Source organism: Camponotus vicinus, unplaced genomic scaffold, assembly GCF_025532165.1.
Source record: "Camponotus vicinus isolate PSW18456_S1 unplaced genomic scaffold, iyCamVici1.0 SCAF_6, whole genome shotgun sequence".
NCBI lineage: Eukaryota > Metazoa > Arthropoda > Insecta > Hymenoptera > Formicidae > Camponotus > Camponotus vicinus.
Genome location: NW_028141978.1, coordinates 132,468 through 156,387, shown reverse-complemented (window position 1 = coordinate 156,387; position 23,920 = coordinate 132,468). Strand labels below are relative to the sequence as shown.

Sequence of the window (23,920 nt, the reverse complement as noted above, 5' to 3'; positions counted from 1 at the left end):
AAAATATTTCCTAAGAAATTGTCTTTGACTAGTCTAAATACAAATTTCTAGGATTTCAGGAAAATAAAAGAAGCAAAATTAAAACGCAATGTAAAAAAAGATCACATGACTTTATTTGCAACTGATTTATTCGCAACAGATACTCTCACGATCGCATTGTTATGTGTATGTATTATGCAGTATTATTTTGCTATTATTGATTTACTTATGTGTTACACTTTCTTCGTTATACATGCGCAATACCTTTTTTACTTTTACGAGAATGTTATTAATATGAGAATGTTCGCGAGCAGCAAACGTAACGATACGGATGGAAACACACGAATGGAACGGATAGAACGCAAGGAAAGCTTGTCCGCGCGATTATAGGCTGGTTAGAGCGAGAATTTTGAATGATGCGTCATTGGAAAAAAGTTAAGGAAAGAGAGAGAGGGAGAGGAAAAAAATGAGTAGAAAAGAGAGAGAAATTGTGCATGTGTGATGGGAATTTAACGATTCTCTTCGACATCGAGATTCGAAATATCAAGGACAGGATAGGATTTGCTGTCGCATCTAAACCTGCAATAAAGTAGCCGAATTTATTTTATACACAGTTATAGTTATTATATGATCCTTAAATTTCATCGAAATCTACCCCAGTCGATAATTAATTTCGCTCTTCTGCAGTTCTTTCAATTTTACGAAAGTATCAAATATTCAATTAAATATCCAACCACATACTCCATTCGCAACTTTTCGCCAATTTAATCTAATTCAGTAATTAAAATCAATTTTAGTCGCAAATCAACGGAGATGCCGCAAACTGATCTCGCGCGTTCTTGTCTTCTTAAAATTTACCTCTAAAACAATCCTCTGCATATTATTTACACACACGTATGCACGCATTCTCTCCCTCTCCCTCCCTTTCACATATGAATGTGCGTTCATACACACGCGCACGTAATACAACCTTAATTTAATTTAATTTTAAAACATTTATCTTATTAATTAATTTCAATTATTAAAAAAACTTAGCCAAATCAAAGATCTTCTACCGCTATATATTTAGGCATACAAGAAAAACAAATCTCGCTAAAAATTGGAATCGTTATAAATACAAAAGCGACATCTTTATGCTATTTGATACTTGTGTTTTTTTCGAATGTTTGATCTTAATAATAGCCAATTTTGTTCCTTGTGCCTTGGAAACCTTTCCTTTTGGACACTCGATTACTTTTTTTTACAAGTCAACCAATATTAATCAATGCCATTCAATATTGATTGAAAATACAAATTTTCAATGAAGCAAAATCGACTACTCTCTAATCAAGCATATAAACATTTCAATAAATAATACATTTACATGGTACACAGGCGCACTGCTTTGATATTTAGATTCCTAATTTAATAAAAGCAAAATAAGATTATAATTTTTGAAACTGATTGATATCTCGTCAAAGTTAATGCAATCGTGCACAATCACATTTTGGGAAAAAAAATTCGCTTAATAGACTATATATCTCGTTGGAGTATCTTTTAAAAGTAAGAAATTAAAGTTAATCGATTGCATTTTAAAGCACTATCGCGCTTTATCTTATATCTCACATGATGCAAAAAAATTACATCAAAGTTGCACAGATAGAGCTTTGAGATTCTTAGTGAAAACAAACGATACGAGTTGATATTAAATGTTTCTCGCCACTCTTCGAGTTGCAAGTCGAGTACAAATAAAAAATCACGATATCGTACGCGCGGACACATTTATATAGCAAAATGTTTATAGCGATAGAACATCCTTTCCATTCAAAGTGATGAGTATCTTTTTGAATAATTTTGTTTTTCGTCAATCTTCAAATGTGAATATATTTAAATTTAATCTTATAGCAAAATGTAGCTATTTGAAAGTATAATAGAGTCGCATATGTACATGCAAAAAAGGAAAACACAATCTACTTTTTTGACTTTTCCTCCGTGTTCGTTTTTTATATCGACAAGTCGCTATGTATTTCTAAATATATTGCAATAAATCATTAGTTTTCGCTTGTTTTTAACAGACACGTCTTTGATAAATGTAAATTTATAAAAATATATTTACAAAAAAAAAATAGAGAGAGAACTCTTACGCTCTCAAAAAGTTTAACCGAAAAATATTCAGTCGAAAGCAATGTGATATTTGAGCCTCGTGTCTGGAGTTTCAGTGCATCATCATTTTTTTGCCGCTATCAAATTTGCATACAAGTTTGGTCTAATAGGAACCGTAGCTAAACTAACGCGGAAATCGCATACGAAGATCAATTGTACGACAATTCAAATTTTAATAACTTTTCATCATCGTGGTGGCAGTAAAACGTGTTACTATTGTCATTATTTTCCTTTTCTACATGTGACGGTGATATTATTTCAATGTAGAAGATTTTTTTCCCTTCGTATGCGATTTCGGACGACAAATAACGATAGTGAAGAGAGAAATAATGTTTCTGAGAAAGGAAGGAAGCTTTATCCATCCGTCTCCTAGGTATTAAAAACCCATTGTCTTATGCACATGTGTGCGGAGTACGCGTGCGAACTGAAGACGAAAGAGTAATATTATCAGCTACTACTTAATGTATTCGCTAAACGTCCTTTTCTCGAGAGGAATTCCATAGATAACTTAATATCCTATCGAACAGTTTATCTTACGTATCAGCATATTTTGCAAACCGTCTGCAAACTGGACATTCCGAATTTGCACCAATTTGAAATCGTCGCCCTTCGAAGATGGACAAATTAGATTTGCATTCCTTTTCATAAAAAGGAAAAGAATATCGTTTATACACCCTTATGTATTCTCGGTTACGAAGAACGGATCGTTGCTCGATACCGTGAGGAATTATTTAATTTAATTAAGTAGAAGTGACTAAGTAGAAGTGAAGTAGAACATGAAGCTAACAATCACAGCTATTGTACTGTACTATGAGTTACGCGTCACGAGAAACAATAGTAGTTAACAATATTTATAACGATACAAAATAATACAACTAAAAGAGCTTTTACGAATCGAACGATTCTCCGCGCAAGCGACTCTTGACGTAAAAGCGATGAGTATACTCGCGTGGACACCGGTCAAACGATTGAAAAAGGTATATATATATACATATACACGTACGTGTGTACAGTTTTAAAATTTGTCCTACGTGAAGCATGTCTCTTTTTCGGAGTCGAGTCTCCGATGGGCATTGCTTATAAACTAACATTTTCTTATAAAGTAAGTAAATTGGAAACGACACTGTGCAGCCTTTGTTTATTTCGTTAGAAACATTGGCTTACGTTTACGTATCTCTTAACCTCGTTGATATTTACTAAGAGACTGCGAAAGTGAATAACGAGAGAAGAGGGAGAAATGTGAAAGTGAATATATCTGAAAATATATAAAAAAGTGAAAGGACGATTCTCGCACGACAAAAACTACGCAAGGCATTGTTAAAAGAATCGTCGGAAATATACAATGTTGCATAGCACGGTCTCTTTGTATAAATATCCTAACATATTAGGTATAGTTGCGAAATTGCACAACACAGTCGCGAGACACAATTTTTCCTTACAAAATTTTAGCCCCACTTTTAGAACCTGTGAGATATTCGATATTGCACGCTTCGTACAATAATGTGTATATGTATGTGTGTGTGTTGTGTGTGTGTATTTATTATGTGATCTTTATATATATATAATTTTATACACACAACACACACGCGCGCGGGCACACACACGTTTACATATGTATATATTATTTACCTAATGCGATTATACATGTATTTATAATACATAAACCGCACATTCTCCTATACTGGTTTTGTAAAACTTACAATTACGTTTTTTTTCGTTTCGTATAATGCAAAGATAATTATCGGAGTGCGGAAAGAGAAAGCTGAACGTTGCCTGAGGGACTTGCTTTCGTCTTTTCGCATCGTACATTTAATATTGAAGTTAAACAATCTCTCTCTCTCTCTCTCTCTTTCTGTCTTTCATTCTATTGGTCAGCCTATTAAATTATTGAAAGAGAATCGTTGACAGCATTCACATCTCTTTGTTTTCTCATTTATAGAAAAAGAAAAGTCAAAGAATACAAATATCGTTTACGCTTCACAGTTAACCACAGCATTCGGCAAATATGTTTCACTCGTTTAAAAATTACTTATATCACAATAAAAAACGCCGGCGCATCCTTCTGCTTCAATTCACGTTTATCCAATTTGCACATACCTCCTCTTTCATTATGGATCATCACCCCAATGTTTATTGATGTCAAGGATGCGTCTAAAGGCTCTGGCAGGTTTTAGCCTAGAGGTTTCCGGATGGTTACGGAGACGTAAGTTCGGGATTTGCGTCCCGGGTAATTGGTCTCGTAACAAACGCGACCTGCCGATGCAAATCCTCGATCACAGCGCTTGTACTAGGCAAGAATCAAAGGGATTCTCGACGTTTAGTCTGAAATTTACGGTAGTTGACTCTTTGACAATGAACCCGTTTCCTCTGTCAATGCGCGTACATCTCGCGGTTTAGCGCGCACTCTGTAAAATTTTGTGCCACGTGGGACATGATACCGATTTTCATGCTGAAAATAAAACAAGAAAATGTTTTTTTTTTTTCCCTATTATTATCATCATTCGTTCCATATCATGGCGATATAGACTGTAAACTTGTCATGAATTTAATTTAATAGCAGTCTTACCTTTCTCGCGTGACAATATTCCTTATCGATCACTTCAGCGAGAATGCATTTCCGAGAACCGCTTGAATTCATTCCTGCGTCCAGTGCGTCTACGTAGTCTGAATGAAGAAAATAAAGAGTCGAGGATTCCTGATACACTGCATAATTGCCATGAACAGTGTCCCAGACTACGAGTACCACATCACCTGGATTGCAACTGGTAATGGTGACGAGCCCCTGTTGCACCATCTTGGCCACTTTTTCCGCGACCTTTTTATGTATATAAGAGGGAAGGGAAGGATGGAAGCATATGGATTTGGAAGATGATCGTCGACTCGGTTCTGGACTGGTAGCTGCATCTCGACTCGAATTAGAGTCTGAAACTACCGCGACTGATGCATTCATGTCTCTATCACGATTTTCGGAGGGTAACAATGACGAGTCGATAGTAAATAACCTCTTGGCTCGTTCCTTCAGCAACTCAATTTCTAAACGAATTTTATCCGTCATTAACGCTTCTACTTTAGCTTCGACTACCATTTTACTCGCACGTATTGAACTCAGTTCGCAAGACAGTCTCTTGTTATCGTTCTCGAGAATCTCAAGTCGTCTCGATAGATGAGCCAAATCGTCGTCATTAGCCTCTAATCGTACTTTCTTTGATTCCGAGACCTCAACTTCATACTTTTCGGATTCTAGATCCTTGAAAACTTTCTCCAGATCGACTTGACTGCCATCTAACCGATCGTAGGTCAAATCCTTGCATGCTTCAGATTCTAGAGGGTATAGGGTATCCTTGTTTTGTTCCATGACTGTTTGCATTGTCTTCTCCGCAGTCTCTTTGTCTTCCAACCATGTTTTGTCTGTTTCGAGATTTTTCACCTATGTTTTCATAAATAAGAGATCAAGATATCGTAAAAAGATATAGTATTCAAAATAAAAATATGCAAAATAATTTAAAATAAGTGTTGAAAAACTTGGATTATATTAGCCACTCGTAGAAAATAGACAAAAGTACAAAAACGTACGAAACAAAGATATATAAATTAATCTTGTCGATATTCTAAAAACTGAAAATCCAAGTACTATGCCAAAACTTCCAACGAGAGAAATATTGCAAATTAACTTGTGTATCATAATATTGTTTGTACGTATGTAATTCATTTATATGTAAAAATTGTTTCTTCCATAAATAAAATAAATGTCCAATACTGTCCTGTTACAGGACAGTATAAATCTGATGGAGATATATTAATGGATAAGTTTTTGTCGCATTTTTTCGTGAGTAGTATATATTTTTTCCTATATTCTTCAACACGTTTTGAAAATTATATTTGACGCGTGTACAAATTACGTGATACGATACCTTCTCTTTTATTGTTTGCTGTATATCCGATTTCAATCCAAATTCTCCAATTAATCGATCCATCATATTCTTGTAACGTTTGCCCTGTTCGATCAACGCAACTGTTCTTACTCTGTACATCTCAATCTCTCTATTTTTTTCTTCAACTACTTCCTTTGCCAATTTTAATTCGTTATCCAATTTTGTCATGCAATCAGCCCTCTCCTTCTCTATAGCAGTACGAACTGCCATGGCGTTTTCTACTTTCATATCTTCCTTTGCTTGCTCTAAAATCGCCTCGTGATTCGCCAGCTCGATAACATCTGTCCGCTGAAAAAATCAAAATAATAATCTTTTGCACTTTTCTCCGCTTTATTTTCCATAACAACAGCATGAGCATAAAATGATGATTGATTATTTACCTCAATCCTTTCTAAACTAGAATCACTAGGACTCCTTTCCATGGTAGAAGCGGCCATTAATTTGAAGCGACTTCGAATGGTTTCCAATTCCGTCTTATATTCTATCTGGAACTTATCAGTCACCTCTTTCATTATTCTCTCCTGATCGTTGCGAGCAATGATTAGATTCTCTTCTAATTCCTGAATTCGTTTCTGACATTGTGTCAAGGAATTCGTCAGAGAGGTAATCTCGAGAAATTTCTCATCATTCGCCTTCTTCATAGCCTCTTCCTTATCTATACGCGCTTGTTCCAATATTCTCGAATAATCCTCAAGTTGCTGGTGTAGACGAGTCTGTAAGTTCCCTCTTTCAATCTGTTCGTCCTCCAGCTTTTGACGCATTGTGGCCACCAGTCGTTCGTGCTCCGTTAAATCCGTCTCCTTTTCTAGAAGATTATGCTTAAGCGTGCAAATTTCTTCCTCATGACTCTGTATCAGCTTCTTGACATCCGTTATTTCAAACTCATGCTCGAGCGTCAATTCTTGCTCGCGCTCTTGAAGACGTCGATCGCATTCTCGCGAGTATAAAGATAATGCCACTCGTATGCGCTCCGTCATCTCGGCGAAACCGCTCTTGTCCTTGTTGGATCGCTCTCGCAGAATCGCCAATTCGTTCCGAACGAAATTCAATTCTTCGCATACAACTATCTTCATAGTTTTTAGAATGGATTGCAACCTTTCCACTTCCTCGCGAGTATTACCGAGATTTTCCTGAAATGTCGATATCAGAGATATTCCAATAAACACATCCAAGATCATATTTCATAGAATTATTCGCGACTATGTATACACGCGTGCACACATAGTCGAGAAAAATTTATGCAATGCAGAGAGAAACATTTCATTCTTTTTTTAAATTTTGACTCACACTAGATTTGTATAAATTTGCAAATATTACGCAAAATTGCAATCATTTTAATTTAAAACGAATGTCTTTGTGAAAGCGATTGCGTAGATGAGTTTAATGGAATTTTGAAGGAATCACGTGTGGATCAAGGAATCAGGAAACGAGTGCGACGCCAGCTATCCTGTAAAAAATCAAGATGCACGCATATATATATATATATATATATATATATATATATATATATATATATGTGTGTGTGTGCGCATGCACGTACTTGACGCACACGTGTCTAAAATTTGAATCCACTATATTTGTGCAAGCGATACAGAGAAATCAGTTGAAAGCGCATTAAGATTTAATTCGATTGGTTTGAGCGATTACAAAACACAAGAAGCGATACATACGATATTCATGTCCATCACGAATCAAATTGCACATAATAAATTTTAATAGCCCACTAACAAATATAAGGATAACGATTAAAAAATATGTGGAAATTATAAAAAATAAACACGAGTACAAAAGCGAATAAACATGAATACATCTATGTAAATGGAATACCGAACAATATTTTCGATATTTCGATGCAGAACGGAGGAAAAAAAGAATAAACAGAGATAGGATAGAGAAAGAGAAAAAATTGTACATTTTAGAGGCATGATAGGGGTAATGGTAAAGGACGAAGACAGTACTTGATGGAACGTTTTTACGACTACAAGAGTTGTCTGTTAGCGAGCTGTAAGTCGTCCAGTACCTGAAGGAGGGACATGATAGCCTGATGCTGGCCGTCGGCAGGATGCTCACTGAGACTGCTCGGTAGAGATTCGTCCATGTAAAACTCAGTACCCATAAAATCGGTAGCGCCTACGCCGACAGAGGGACTGCTACCACCGCTACCGGACAACGGATGATGATAATGATGCTGCTGGTCGTCGCACATGACGGAGGACCGTGGCAAGGAGGAGGGATTCGGACTCGAGGAATGCTGCTCCTCGAGTGGTAAAGCGTCGCGATAGTTTGAGAAGCCACTCGCGCCGTTACGGAACAAACAGACAGAGGAATCAACAGCGCCATTCTCCACGCACTCAGTCAGCGGACTCAGTTGCACTGGGCGCTCACTCACGGCGGACAGGCTGGGAAATTGGAAAGAACCAGGTTCGCTTGACGTGGACGAACGTGTCGTTAGATCCGCGACTTTTGAATTTAACGGGGAGACGTTAGTCGAGGTCGACGAAGCGGGGGACACGCTTCGTGATGCACCAACCTCCAATTGCTTTTGCCGCTTCTGTTTCGCGCCCTCGAACACGCCGGGCTTGGTCGCGTCAGCGCCGGCCTGACCGATCTTTTCAAATTCCTCTGTATCTGTTTCGGATTCAAAGTCCCCTCTGAAAATCAATAGCATAATGGTGATGTTTGCGATATTTACGTAATCTACCTAATATTTTATCTACAAAAACGACGCAACGTAACGCTTTTTTATCAAAGATTGTTACCTGTCGGACAACATCGGCGCTCTACCGCGTTCTTGTTCCTTTGCTGGAATGCTCACCGATGTAGCATCCTTTCCCTTAATATCGTCGCTGCTGCCCTCGGTAAAGCTTTTGGATAAAAAGAAATGTGTGATGTTGTTTAAATCGGGCGTAGAGATGGTTAATGCCAAGTCCGGAAGCTGTGACCTCAATGATTCCATGTCATCCGCGGTCAGCTAATCAAGCATTAAGAAGAATAAAAACTGTACGATAGCGTCATATATTTCAACAATGATTAATGAAAAGTTTCTAGTTTAGTCTACCTTGGGCAGTCCGTTGTCAAAAACGGAAGGTGCCTGCGTCGCGAAAGGCGGCGGCGTATCCTCCAGACCCGGAAAGAGGGTGTTCAAAAAGTGACCGTTGAATTTGCTCTGAAACTCTCGTCTACGTGCTAGCTCTTCGCTGTGAACTGTCAACAACTGGCAAGCCAAATTGCTGGCCCATACGAGAAAAGCTTGCGAGAACGTGCGTCTTCTGACCACTTCAATTACCGCGCTTATATACATTTCCGGAGCCAAATGAATCTGCTGGAGTACTTCCAGATGTCTCCTCAATCGTTTCAGGCTTTCGTGATATATGATCAACTTGTTGCCCACTTCTACCATCTTATTTTCCACATACATTATCCATTTGAGACGATGATAGATGTTCACCGAGAGCTCCTCCTTCGCCTTGGTACATCTGCGACGGATATCGCGCAACTGGTTGTGATTCTGCAACATGACGAGCAATTGTCGCCGATGGGAAGTGCAAAGATCGGGTAGGACGCTTGCATCGCCCAGATTACTCGCGCGATTCTGATTCTGTAAAAAACCCTGAGCCAATTCGCCTTGTTCGTGAACGAGTCTCTTGGTCTGCACCATTAGCTGTTCTAAGGCGAACAGTCTCTCGCCCAAGCCCTTAATTTCTTTCATGTCTTGCTTGTTGGCATTGTCGATGGCCGCGTTTACTTCGGCTTTCAAAGCTTCCATCAATCGTTCATCGAACTGCTCTAAACCACGCGAGCATTGATCCGCCACTTGTTCTAGGCTGCTCTGATTGTCCTTAGCCGAGATCCATCGAAGCAGACTAAGCATTTCCCCGGGATTCTCCGAAGCGGGCTCAGAAGATTGACTGGGTTGATCATCCGGACTCAATAGGCCCTCCGCTTGGGCTCTCAAAGCCGGCAGAATAGGAATTTTCGCAAGAGTACCAAGATCGGCACTAAAACTGCAATACAATTCGTTTTTTCACGCATTAATCTTTGTCACTTAATAATATGGAGAACATATCAATTTAAATATCTGATTTTATTCATGCGAAGGCACAACATTTTCAGAGAAGAATTTAAAAACTTGAATCAATGTGCTTACAAATTGGGATATTATCATGTACTGAGGAGTATTTTTGGCTATATATATGTTTGGCAAACACATATATAAACTATAAACTCCGATGCACATATTTTTGAATAAAATTAAAGTGGCTTAGTCACATTTAATTACCGATTAGCAATAAATAACGATAATTGAAGTGGCGATGATTAAAAATGATAATCAAAGCTATGATAATTAAAGCGTGGATTCAATAGCAATTATATCCCATTGTAACTAAAATAATTGTTCAGAACAATGTTATTACATTAGCTTAACTTATTGAGAAAAATTGGTTCACTTTGTAATGCACCTGTAAATCTGTTAATCTCCTCTATTACTATTATTGTTAATTTTTATTCATCGTATTTTCCTCCCTCTCAATTTTATTTGGCACTAAATCTAAATCGGATAAAAGAGAACAACAAATTTTTTCAACTTATTTTTGCAACTTATTCGTAGCATTCAATGTAACTGTGTCAATTACAATAAATGTCGGATTTGGAATTTTGCGATTATAAATTATAAATTATATAGCACGATAACAAAAATAAACGTAAGACATTATTTCTATAAATTTATCTCAATATTAGAGAAAAAGATTCTTTTATAACATCTACATGTTGGATTTAATGACTTTATATATATAATGAATCTTAATTTATATATGTATATCGCATTTCATAATGCTCATCATGTTATAAATTAATAATAATTTAATCTATCAATTAATTTGTTGATTAATTAATACACCTATTGAGAAATTTCTATATATTAATTACAACTTATTGATATGAAAAACTTAATCAAAGGATTAAGAATAAAATATAGGATTCTCCCATTCACCACCTTCGCCTTCGCATTAATAAGATAGATGTGATAGAAAAATCTTACTTGTCGAGGAGGTCTGTATATTGCTGCCTCTCAGCGAGATACAAAACAAAGGCTTGTTGGAATTGCTCGGCTCGTGATTGAAACATTTGTGTGATATCCTCGAGATTTGCAACTACCGCAGCCCAACCCTGCTGTTGAAGATGCTGATCATGAACTAGCTTCTCGCAGATTCTTGTCTGTTCTCGTGCCAGACCACAACATTGTTGAGCCAGATGGGCACGTGCACAAAGAGTCTGATAGGTGGCCGGCATTGCCAGCGAAGCATCGATCTGGGTCTGAAGATCCACATCTGGTAAAAAAAATTAAGATGAATGTTTGGTTTTACATTTTTATTGCGTATATGTGTGTAAATTATAATTAATAATATATATTGAAATTGTAATTAATATATATGGAAGTTGTAATTGTGGAATATATACGAAATTATTATTATTACAATTAATATAAAAGTTATAAATGGTTTTATTTTTCGAAAGTTTTTTTAACATTTTGCAAAATTTAATAATATTAGCACAAAGTATTATACGTTATATTGTATAAAATAATGCAATACTTTTTTGCAAAAATTGCAAACATTATATAAATTGTTTATATCTAATAAAATACACATTTTTTTCGTGTTTTAATCCAATTCCTTTTAAGAGAGAATGTTAAAAAAAAAGTTATGCTTATCTCCCGCCCCCTCCCCCCTAATATATTATACAATATATTAACCGTTTAAATTGCAGAAACAAAAATTTTCTCTTTCTTCTTAACTTTATCACATACTATCCTTGAATGAGAATCGACGCATAATATCTGTTAAATATCTGGAGATGCGTGCAACTTGGCAAGTCGTAAATAAAATTGAGATATTCATCATGACGCTATATCTGATTTGTAAAACAGAAGTACAAGTGGCTATAGATTTAAATTTGAACTTGTTGCTGATCATACATTATAATCGTCAAGAACAAAAAAAAGTGTCTTACGCAATAATAACGCGAAATTGACGAGTCTGTCGCAACAAAACGGGAATTTGGTGCACCAAATCGAAAATCGAAAAGCAAATCGAGTAGCAGGTGTATAATTGATCGACGAAGTTTGCCAAAGAGCGTAATCTTGGCACGCGATGAAACTCCAAGGTCGATGCGATGTGTATCGCTTCGGTATTTTACAGTAATCTTACGTCATTCTCTTAGATCTAAGAAGCGAATTATAGGAACGAGACGAGCGAGATTAATTCACGTGCAAAAAGTCGCAGGAGAAAGCGCAAAAAAAAAATCTATCGCAGAAAGAATAAACGGAATAAAAGATATTATAGAATAGGAGAAAAAAATTGTGATGCGTTTATGATATCTAAATTTAGATCATAGTTTGCATATTTCATCACGCATATTCTATGATAATGTATAATACATACATACTTATGTACGACCGATCCCGAACTCTATATCGAGTGACCCTACTGATTTGCAAATGCAAAAATATCATTATGCACAATTGAACAATCAGCACGAGATGCCGCAATATTATCAGACTCGAAAGTTGAATCGCCATCGATGGATATCGCGAACAAGGAACAAATATATGCCGGATTTAATCATTATATTGTTTATCGAGACGTTTGCACTATTCATAAGGCACACGCGCAATGTGCAGATTAATAATCAGGGATCTTTTGGAGATGGAATTGAAAGTCTCAATTTACTATAATTCCTGACGGTGATTAATTATTCTTTATACATGTATTCATTTTTTTATTTCTTCCCTGGGCACAATGCGATTTACGGCGTATTAGAAACATGAAAAAGCACTCAATGTGTTCTTTGATCTCGCGTATGACAGTTAAAATATCTATTTGCTCATCATTTGTGCATCATTTACAAGGATAACTTTGACAATGTATTCCTTTTTATTATATAATATAAAAAAAATATTATAAGCACGATAATAGCATAATAATATTTTCTTTTCGTATCTTTTTTAAGTAAATTTTTAAAAATTTTAAATGCATTAACAATTTTCTTCTTCATTTCTTAATAGAAATAATACATATTACGAAATATGCTCATTCATCATCTTCCATTTTCTTACGTAGTAAAAATCAATATAGTGAAAAAAAATTGATAAAAATCTTTCGGAAATAAGTGCGAAAAATATAAGTTTCACAAAAACACTTATCTTTGTCATAATCAACTTGGATATGTTCTTTATCTAGCTGGTGTACCTTATCGAAGCATTTTTTATAAATCGAGTCATGCGTTAATATTATCAATATTTGAATTCTTCTTCAACATTTATATAAACACATTAATATCGTCAATATTTGAACTAATTGTAAGATTTGTTGCAATTACATTTTAATGTTTTTATAACTTTCTATGTGAGCAGGTGTAATATATTTCGCAAAACAATATTGGCGCACTTTTATTTATATATTTTGATATATAAAAAAAACGATTCAATAATTTTTCTAATCCTGCTACTGCTGTGCTATATCGATGTGCCATTGCGAAAGACCACGGCGCTATTTTCAAGGAGCATATTGCTCGATGATAAAAATATAATATATGATACGAGACAATAAGAACGTGACAAATAATCAAAGACAAAAAAGTCGAATAATTCTGTGCAATCTGTCCAATATACGCATAGCATACGATTGCAAATGATCTTTTTTTTATTTATTGAGAAAATTTATTTAATCTAAATAGTAATTATCATTTACATAACATGTTAGAGCATGACAAGTTGTTGACACTAAATTCATCTATCGGACATTACTGTTTTCGCACTGCTTCCGTACAACGCAATAGCAGTATAATCTTTAAAAAACCTTGGCTTATCTATCGCAACGAGACGTGCATATCATATAATTGTGAAAGAAAATGTCGCGTCACACGCAGATAATTACACTAAATGCACGTATATTTAGAAATATATTTATAAATTAAAAAAAAAGTGATACGTGTTTTAATAATATATTTGTTACACAAATACAAAAGATGCAAGGATATATTATCGGTTATATTATTATAACGTTATGATATTTAGATCATTATTCGTGCACTTGCTCGCATACACACTCATGTACACGCGCACATATATAACTTAATGTAGGCATCGACTCAATCATACGTTATTTATTTTTTGATAGTTATTAGTTCGCCAAAATACTATCCATTTCCGTAAATTTACGGGATCGCGTTTTATCAGAAATAAAGTTTGATTAAAGATGAATAATCTTGAGAAAAATAGATAAACTTTGTTCATTGAGATTTCTCGAGAAAAATTGAGGATAATTATAATGCTAGAAGAGATGGAGCTCGTAAAATATTACATCAAAAGTATCATATCGCGAAAAGTGCAATTTTGCTCGCATCTCATTCGCCTGCCAACGAGAATCAGCTAATTGGGAATTTAATTTAATTTAATTAATAAGAAAAAATTACTCTCGGATTAAATCTAATCGCGAGTGATTGAGATGCGCCAGTAAAAGAAATTCCCTATATCGCGCGCGCGCACCACACACACACACACACACACGCACAAATTATGAATTACTGACAAATCGCTACGTAAACAAACCATGTCTTTTGTTTCTTTTTGTGTCGCGGTTCGAGAATCTATCATTCAACATTGAAAAGATAACGTTCAAAGCCTATTCAACGATAAGCAGCTATTCTGATACTTTTGTCATGTTTTACGATCGATGACGGAAGCACTCTTATAAAGTCCTCTAGTCAGCTGACCACTCCAATGTGTCACGAGGTATCTTCGATTCTCGATAAACCGTTCTATTCGAGGGGCTTAGTGTAACGCGATATTTCAAAACAACGACCGATTCAATGTCATCTTTGTAGAGAAAAGACTGACAATTCTAAATTCAATTTAATTTTAAATTTTTAAAGTTGAATATCTCTCGAGATACTTTTTTATATAATAAATTTTAATGATTTCAATATTCTTTACAACAAGTATATATTTAAACATTACAATCTACACTATGATCTATATCGTGTGTATTCGTTCAAAAATTGATAACGCCAACAATTCGGTATCTGTGTAACGATAAAAAAGTCACGATCATCGAATCCGTTTGTCTATAAAATTGTACGTTCGCATCTAATAAATTTTTACATGTCATACTACACATCCGTCTACATGACATAATTCAATCGACTATAGAAATTTTAGCTATAATTTTAGCTATAATTTAACAGACTTTTTTCTTGCATTCTCACCTCTTATGTTTTCGCTTCTCGACAGAGGCAAACGCACAATATCGCGACGAGAAGAAATTTTGAAGTACGATCGATAGAATTAAAGTTGTTTCGAGTACTTTCTCGACTCGACTTTCTCGTCGCACACAACTTGGGCAAATGTGACATTTAATTTTTGCGACTCGCGAAAAAGCGTTATGCCGTCTAGTTAGCCGGCCTAGTTTCTAGCGTTGTATGCAATGGGAGCTGCTGGTGTCACGAGTCGCCGAGATGCAATTACTCACGCTCAACCGGAAAGGAGAACCGAATGATTATCCAATAAATAATAGAATCAGGTCAGACAGTTGATTATGGGGCTCGTTAACACCACGGGTCAAAGTCTCGCAGTGGCAACATCTATGACCTAACTTGGACAATTGCGCCAAGTCTTCGCTTGCAAGATGACGTAAAGATTCTACCAGATGCATAATGCGTATCTGTTACCGTTTTACACATTGATTTCGCACGAGTCCAATTTATGCTCAAATCACGAGTGTAGAAATTTGCGACAAGTATGCAAGTATAATTGTTTATATAATTTACTATTAATTGTAAATCGTATCTCTCGTGTCTTTATGATACATATGCGCAATTAGAGAGAAAGAAAGAACGAGTACAGTAATACAGCGAGTCGCGCGCATACGGTAATCTAACGGTACAAGACAAAGAAGAATAAATGAAAGAAAGTATAAAATAAATGCATTTTACGAAACCCAATTTTGGGAAATTAAAGATAATTATCAATACGAGAGGAAAAATGCGTTTCTATCGAAAAAAAAAATATCGCGTCGGTCGTTCTTTCTCCATTATGACAGACTTGAAAAAACTGCGAAAAAAAAGATGACACATGTCGATACATAAAAAAAATTAACTTTGGAAACATCTTAAATTCTTGTGATATTTCTTTAATGATAATCTCCGATTCCTTCTTTTTCGAGTAGACGACAAAGATTGTTATCATTTTATTGTATGATTTTCTGTCGATGAAGCGAGCAATGTCAACTGTCAACGAGAGAAGATGATATTCCAAAATTTTCGGCTTAAATCTAACCTTAATCAAAATTAATTATCCGCATTTATAATAATGTTAAAAATTAAGCTGTAAGAATCGTACGTCACCATCGGGCATCTCGAGTGAATTCACAAAATTGCGCTACGATAAGAATTAATTTGATGCAAGATAGATGCTAATTTGAATATTATCACAAATATTATACGAGCGATAATACGTATGTCATTATTGAAACGTTTTGTCTACAAAAATGACGATAATAAAGAATTGCACAAAATAATGAGAAAAAATATTATGTATGCTATAACATTTGAAAATAAAATTTGATTGTCATAACAAAAATGTCGTAACCAATATATGTAAAAATTACACAAGCTGATGCTTCAGCACGCAATATTGTGAAACCACTTTTATATATGAGATATAGCGCTAGTAAAAGAGATTTGTTTTCGTTACTTACCGGAACCGTAATCTATACTCGGTGTAGGCGGAAGACTACTCTCAATGGCAGCCTTGCTAAACAGATAGATCGGATTCGTGTCGGTTCCAGCCGAGTAAGAGCATACACGTGCATTGGGTTCTAGGCACTCGCCTCCGCTCATAAGCAGTACCTGATGCGTCGCTACTACGCCGCATTCCCTCTCGATCGCCTCCATCAGCTGGCTCACGCTACACAGAAAAATATTAATTACGCACCAATATAAGCGTAATAATTTATACTCTTAAATGCGCGGAATAACGATTTAAAGAAACTTTTTTTTTTCAACTTTATACAGCTGAGATATTTTTCGTCGAAATAATTTTCTCTCTCTAGTTTTAACGATTACTCTCGACATTCAAAGAGATGAAATCAAAAAGAAAAGAAAAGAGTTTCAACTTTTTTCAAGATTTTTCGCTATTCTCGTGTAACGCGATAAAGGATTGTCGTTAATCCGTGAAACGATTGCATGTACCGTTTAGTTTTATTTCAACAAGTGACACAATGCTCGGACAATACATGCGAATAATTAAACTGGCGCTACTCGTTAACATCCCGCACAAGATCAATTAACGGACGAAGAAGGAATATTTTTCATCAGAGTAAAAGGAAAGATGCGTATTAATTATAAGAGAATGAAAATTTGCAAACGATATAACGATTACATCGCTAAGAATAAAATTGAGGAGCGAAATTCTGCTCCTCGTAAGACGATTATTTATTCGAGATGTAAAATGTCCATTAGTTGTGTGTGTAGAGAGTGTTCCCGAAATAATTGATGTTTCTAGCACGCAATACTAATATATCTCTTTCCTCAATTTATCGTAATTCCATTCTTTTTCTCACTATAAATCGAATCGACATCGATGCGCGAACATCGATTAACGAACGATTTAAAGTTTTTCGGATTATGCTTTATGCCACGCCATATATCGATCAAATGCTTCGCATTGGCGCGAGAGAACAGGCGCAAGAGCAAGAGCGGTATATCGCCAGTCACATTTGCAGTTGCGCTACAGCTGATTACGATGCGTTCAGTTGCGCGCGCGCGCGTCACGTCGCGCTGATTCTCGAGACTGCGTGTCGTCGAGTCGTCGAGCTGGGCACGTCATGGCTCGTGGCGCGACTCGAATTTCACGCGAACACGTTCGTTGCAATTTTGTTAACGCGTATCAACATCACTCGTCAAGCTTTTCTCCTTTTACGTATGCGTAGGTGTATTTTGATATCGACAGTTATACATCGTTCAAGTCGGATCAAATTTAAAAGATACTAAAAACAAAAAGCATTATACGAAAAGCAAGTTTTATATCTTTTTTTTTCCTTCTTGCATGTACAATCATTCTCTTTTCAACTTTTACAACATCGATTATCCTATATAGTCCGTCCACGTAATATCGCATCATTTCTCAAGTGTGGAGTTACAGGTAGAGCGAGATTAAACCGAGTAGAGAAAAAAAAAGTCCATCATTTTTCGCAATAATTGATGAGAAATTAATGTGAAAAATCCCATTGTTATGAAAATTGCGCAAATCGGTAGAAAACTTTCCTATTCGGGGTTTAACCCCTCTCCATCTAATCGTATCGCGCATATAGAAGCGGACGCTCTGTAAATAATTTTCGGGGAGAGACGAAACACGCGCATCGATTATTTATACACGTGACTCATTCGAATGTATTATCATAAATGATAAATATATTGTAAATAAAGAAAAAATCAATATACGAGATTATATTTCGCGTTATATTTCTATAATAGGATGTAAAACTATAACGACTGTGTAAATAATGCACGCATATATATTGTTAAGTAGCTGTTGTATTAATTCTACTATTATACTAATTGCAAATATATTTTACTCAAGTTTTTCGCGCGCGAGAAAACGCTCGCGCATTCCCGAGATTGTATCAATAAAATAAACACCAATATTTACAGCAATTGCGTGTCGCGCTAATAAAAAGTTGTCGATTGTTGGCGCGTCTGATTTCCTTTCGCGCAGTATCCTTATTACGTGAACCAAGAGCGGACGTAATCGAGCGAAATAAATGCTGCCATACCGATCATCGTATTACCGATCTCACGACGGGATTATCTAGCTTTGCGTTTAATCGTGACGCTGCAATTAGGCCGCAGCGTATTTACTCATTCACGCTTAGCCGCGCAGCCGCGATTACTAAGCAGGCGCGATGAATAAAAGCAAGTGAGGCGGGGGCGGGGGCGGGGGCAGGAGCGCCCTCGCGAATTGACACAGATCGTTAATTGCTGCGACACAAACGGGGCCGTTGACCGTCTCTCTATCTTAATCCACAAATAGCATATCCGAAATAAACTCGGGAGTAAACATTGGGACTTGGATGGATTAGTAGGACGGAGAAATTGCGCGATAAAAGCATAAGTGCTGGAAACTGTAGCAATTATCGGTCGGAAGCGACATTAGTTTAAATTATATTGTACATGACATAATTTCTCCCCTCTCCCTCTCTCGGATCTAGTCGACAACTTTTTGCTCAATTTATCTCCGACGTTACTAGAATATGAAGAGAGAGCAATGTAATCCGTCTTTCTTGGAATGCCGCGCATTAAAAGCTTGGCTGAGCTTGCACATGCAATCTGATTCGGCACGCGTGATACGTTACAAAACGGACAGTGCATCCGGCCAATATTATTTTCATAATCGCGTGAGAATAATTCTCAAAAGTATATACGAATGTATATATATATATATATATATATGTATATATAGAAAGAGAAAGAGAGAGAAAAGTGGCGCGTTGCACCGTTATCGGAAACGAGATTTAACGTTTCCGATGCATTTAATGTGCCGATACGATCATTTTATCTGTATTCATTACATCCCGATCCGCTGAAGATTATTTTCCTCCTCGTTATTCCTCTCGTCAATGATCTCAATCGATAACGATCGTGATAATCCTTTCTCGTAGAGAAAACTCGACGAATATTTCAAACGTTTCTTTCAACTGGTTACGATTATTTTACATTCCTGCTAACAAGACGTCAATTTCAAATTTAATTGTTTATTAAAAAGAAATATCATTATAATCGGCATCGACAACTAAAAATGCAACGAAAGTACCGAAAGAGTTTGCATCATGTGTGCGTGTTACGTACGCATTAGAGGGAGAGCTTGGCCGAGTTCCGATCATCGGGTCAAACTCGTGCGCTCACACCCACGTGTACTGCGCGCGCGCATTTCTTTATATACATCTGTGCGTGTGCGTGTGCGTACATGTTATTTTCGGCGCGAGTTTGCAGTCATTTAGGACGAGTTGCTACTCGTAATTCCGAAAAACTTTCGAGAAGCGCGCACAATTCAACGCAACGGGTCTCATTCATGTTTCTGTCGCATTTTTGCAACTTGTTGACTTTTGACGGATTCTCTTGGATTCGCGCTAAATCAAAATAATTTCTTACCTCGAAATCAAAGATGCGAGCGAAAAAGAGAGAAGCAAAAGTAATAAATGTAAATTGTACATGCATACACACACACTTTGTAAATGTATCTCACTCTTTTCGATTTGTACATTAGTCTTTCTTCTCTCTCTCTCTATTCATTTCAAACAACTACACTATTAGATAATGAAAAATACATTGTAAAACAATCTGTAACATAATAATAATAATAAAATCTACAGTATAAATTACCTTTGTAGAGCCAGCTTGATGTCGAAGGTGATGGTAGTGCCGGTATCAACGTGAAAGATGTAGAGCATCGTGGAGCCGGTCAAGCGGTCAAGTAGCCAACGATAGAAGTGTGTTTATCTCGATGTATTTGCCTTCCTTCTCGGCACGGGCCCCGTCAGCAGCAGGGGAGGCCCGCGGCCTCGACGGTTCCCCTAGTCAGCTCGATCGGGGCCGTACCCCACGTTCTTGATCGTTCGCGAGGACGGCCCCCCCGAGACTATGCCGCATCGATCAACGCGATTCTCGACGTTGCTCTCGAGACGAAATCCCGCTACGTAAAAGTCGTCCCGGGTCGCGCGATATCATCCAGATTTCTCGACGACTTGAAATTTTAATCGTGGCTTTTGTAGCTGCCCGAGAATCTTTTCAAGGTTCCGACTCTCGATCGTCGAGAGAGAAATTCCAACGCCGTTTCCCCTTTGCTCCCCTTTACGACCGCGGGAGAGTTAATTCTTGGAAAAAGTGCGGGTCGGAATAAAAAACGGGACGTTGTTCCTCGTTCCAAACTCGCTCCCGCTTCTACCTACAGAGGCGAGAAGCACCGGTCGATCGCGTCGCCTCGTGTACGTACCTCAGGTTATAATCTTAGCGCGATGCAGCTTGCGATTCGCGTCGTCGCTACGACTCGGTTTATCGAGCACGATCGTTCTATAAATGCATCGGACATTTAACATCGCGGCACGCGTGCAAAATCCTTTGGATCTCCTCGAGAAATCTTCGAGAGAGAAAGCGAGTTTCCGTGCACGAGGTTAGGTTAGATCCGTCAGATTTGACAAATATCGATACGTTTCGTTTTCACCTCCTCCGAGTCCGTGGAGCATTCGTCGACGATCGATTCGCGACAACGGAGCCAGGATACGTTTAGATGTATCGACTCGATCGACGACGGGCCGCGGTGACGCGCTTTTCCCAGCGTCGACGCGACGTAACTTTTCCGGAAAATGCGTGCGATGCCCGCGAGCGCGCGCGCGCGCGCCTGGCGGCCGATTCCTCTGGCGTCGCGGGTCGCGGCGAACGCCGTACGTATCGCGTTTACCGTCACGTAGCCGCCTCGAATCAGCTGCTCGACAAAACAAAGCACTCGCGCGCCGCGTTACGCGACTGCGACTGCGACTGCGATCTCGCTCTCTCGCTCTCGCTCTCGCACTCGCGCTTCTCCGTCTTCCTCTCTCGTCCTCTTTCCTCGTTTGCTCGATTCACGATACGAGCGACACTGTCGTTCACATTGGCGACGATCACAAAGACGTTGGTGGTAAATTTACGCTACGATTTATAGGACGATGCACAATGTAGATTTAATATTAATAGCCGCCTATTCTTGGCTATCGTCCCGTCTTACGCACGAGGGGCGACAAAAGTACCTCGATCAACCGCGCGACACACACACACACACACACACACATACGCACAAACGATGCTACGATGCTGCGCCTCCGCCGCCGCCGTCGCACAGTCTATGCGCAGAACTGTCGCGTCGCACCGAACAAAGAGACTCTGCTTTCTCCGCGGCTTTTCCACAACGACGCAGCTCGCTCCGTTTCCTCTCGTCGATATAGGCGAACGGCACGGACGCGTACCAAAATACAACGCCACTCGGAGGCGAATCGGCCAAAGACTAGTAGTTGGACAGCGGCCAAGAATGCGTCGGTCGAGAATATATAATTAGATGTGAAAAAGAAAGATTAGAGCAGGTAGGAGAGAGAGACGGCCTAGCTCCGCGCAGCCCCGTTCGACGTTGCGCACTAACGCGGAGCGTCACCAGCTGTTTACCGTCGAGCGCCGAACGCACCAACACAGCCGAGCACGGCGGACGGAACGTCCGAAGGGCCAATGGTGGGGAGAGAGATCCCGATCGCCGCCGCGCGCACGCGCGCACGTGCCACATCGCGATGTACTTGACGCTTGACGCGCTGGTGTTTCGCGTTTCGCCAGTGACGGATAACTTATGGTATTCGACAAAATTTTCTCTCGTTCCATTACGTTTCCTTTACGTCTTGCTCTTTTACGTAAATATACCAATTTCTCTCATTTTCCAAGTTTGATATCAAAAAAGCCAACATGATACGTGCACGCTCAATTTAGAAATGACGACAAACGCTGCGAGACTGCATGAGAAATGAGCGCGCGATCGGTTTTTCCGTATATGACTATTTATTAAATCAGATTACATCTTTCCAACGATAAAAGACTTTCTATCCCCGCCTTTAAAAAAAAGGAGAGAGGGTATGCCGTAAATTTACATAAAAAAGTTGTATTCTTTTTTTAAACGCCTAGACGCGAGTCAAGGGCGATCGAGAGTAAATTGAGAGTAAAGGTAAATTATCTCGAGTAAAACACATATACATATATATGTATATTATTGGGTTAATGCGGCAGAATTTGGCGATCGCGACGCATTCACGACGCACTCGATGCCGCGACTAACAACTCGCGACTAATTAGAATACAATGATGAGTCTAGACATACTGAATTTTAATTCGAATCTATAAACGTAGTTTATTGCGTCGCGAATAGTCGAGCGACGCAGTAAAGGCCGATCTTGACGGACTTGGCGTTGTACGTGCACATACAGCACGTGGCAGCTGATAAAGATGTCGAGCTTGTGCTAAATGTGTGCGTATTAGAAGAACTGCGCATGTAATAAAATGCAATCCTGTCGAGATGTCGAGAACGATTCTCTCACAGACGTAGCGAGATCATTTTCTTTTCGAGAAAGTAAAATACGTACGAATGATTTATCAGTTTGTATAATTTATCCATACGTAGATACGTGGATCGTCGGAGATTACGATACGCGTTTGCAACAATCGTGTTCTGTATGCTTCCGAAAAAATTTACGATGCGTAAAAGGGGCGCGTAAATTCGATAGACAATTATTTGGTATAAGCGATGCGATGTTTTGCGACAAGGGTCATCGATAATATGCTACGCGATGTTTCGATAAAGTTATGACTCAGACTTTTAAACACACGTGCACGGTATACTCACACCGATCGCGCGTTTCGTTAAATTCCCCAACGTGAGTCGTTATTTTTGCGATGCCATTCTACGCCGGAATAGCAGATAAGCGTGATCGAGCCGCGAATTTTTTATCCGGCGCGTAAATGTATCGAATCAAGATTGGCCCCTCCAGGAGCGATATCAATTTCGATCGATTCGTCCTCGAGCGAGAGTGCGCCGTAATTTTCCATCGTCAACGAGCATTTCCCCCTTGTGAGAGAGAGAGAGCATTCTCGCATGTCGGATTTCACATTACAGACAGAATTTACAAGAAATTATAAATTAATTAAAAATATGTATGTAAAAGACTTAAACTTTCCTTCTCCATCGATCTCTTATACTCTTATATATTTATATACGATACGTTTCGTTTGATTTGAATTCAGTT

At 38.0% G+C, this 23,920-nt stretch overlaps 1 protein-coding gene across 2 annotated transcripts; it reads right to left on the bottom strand.

Moving 5' to 3' along the window:
• Nucleotides 1-91: 91 nt before the first annotated feature.
• On the bottom strand, nucleotides 92-22,946 carry Atg17 (autophagy-related 17). Of its 2 annotated transcripts, none has more exons than XM_083101509.1 (10): nucleotides 20,493-22,946; nucleotides 16,811-17,019; nucleotides 11,095-11,383; nucleotides 9,112-10,057; nucleotides 8,813-9,024; nucleotides 8,074-8,704; nucleotides 6,434-7,183; nucleotides 6,033-6,341; nucleotides 4,688-5,548; nucleotides 92-4,570 (listed from the first exon to the last, which is right to left on the bottom strand). In XM_083101509.1, the coding sequence occupies exons 1-10, from the start codon at nucleotides 20,558-20,560 to the stop codon at nucleotides 4,451-4,453; spliced, it is 4,395 nt and encodes a 1,464-aa protein (XP_082957635.1). In that variant the 5' UTR covers nucleotides 20,561-22,946; the 3' UTR covers nucleotides 92-4,450. The 2 variants fall into 2 exon arrangements, with proteins under 2 accessions (XP_082957635.1, XP_082957636.1); XM_083101510.1 differs by having other exon boundaries at nucleotides 8,584-8,704; nucleotides 20,493-22,939.
• Nucleotides 22,947-23,920: the final 974 nt, after the last annotated feature.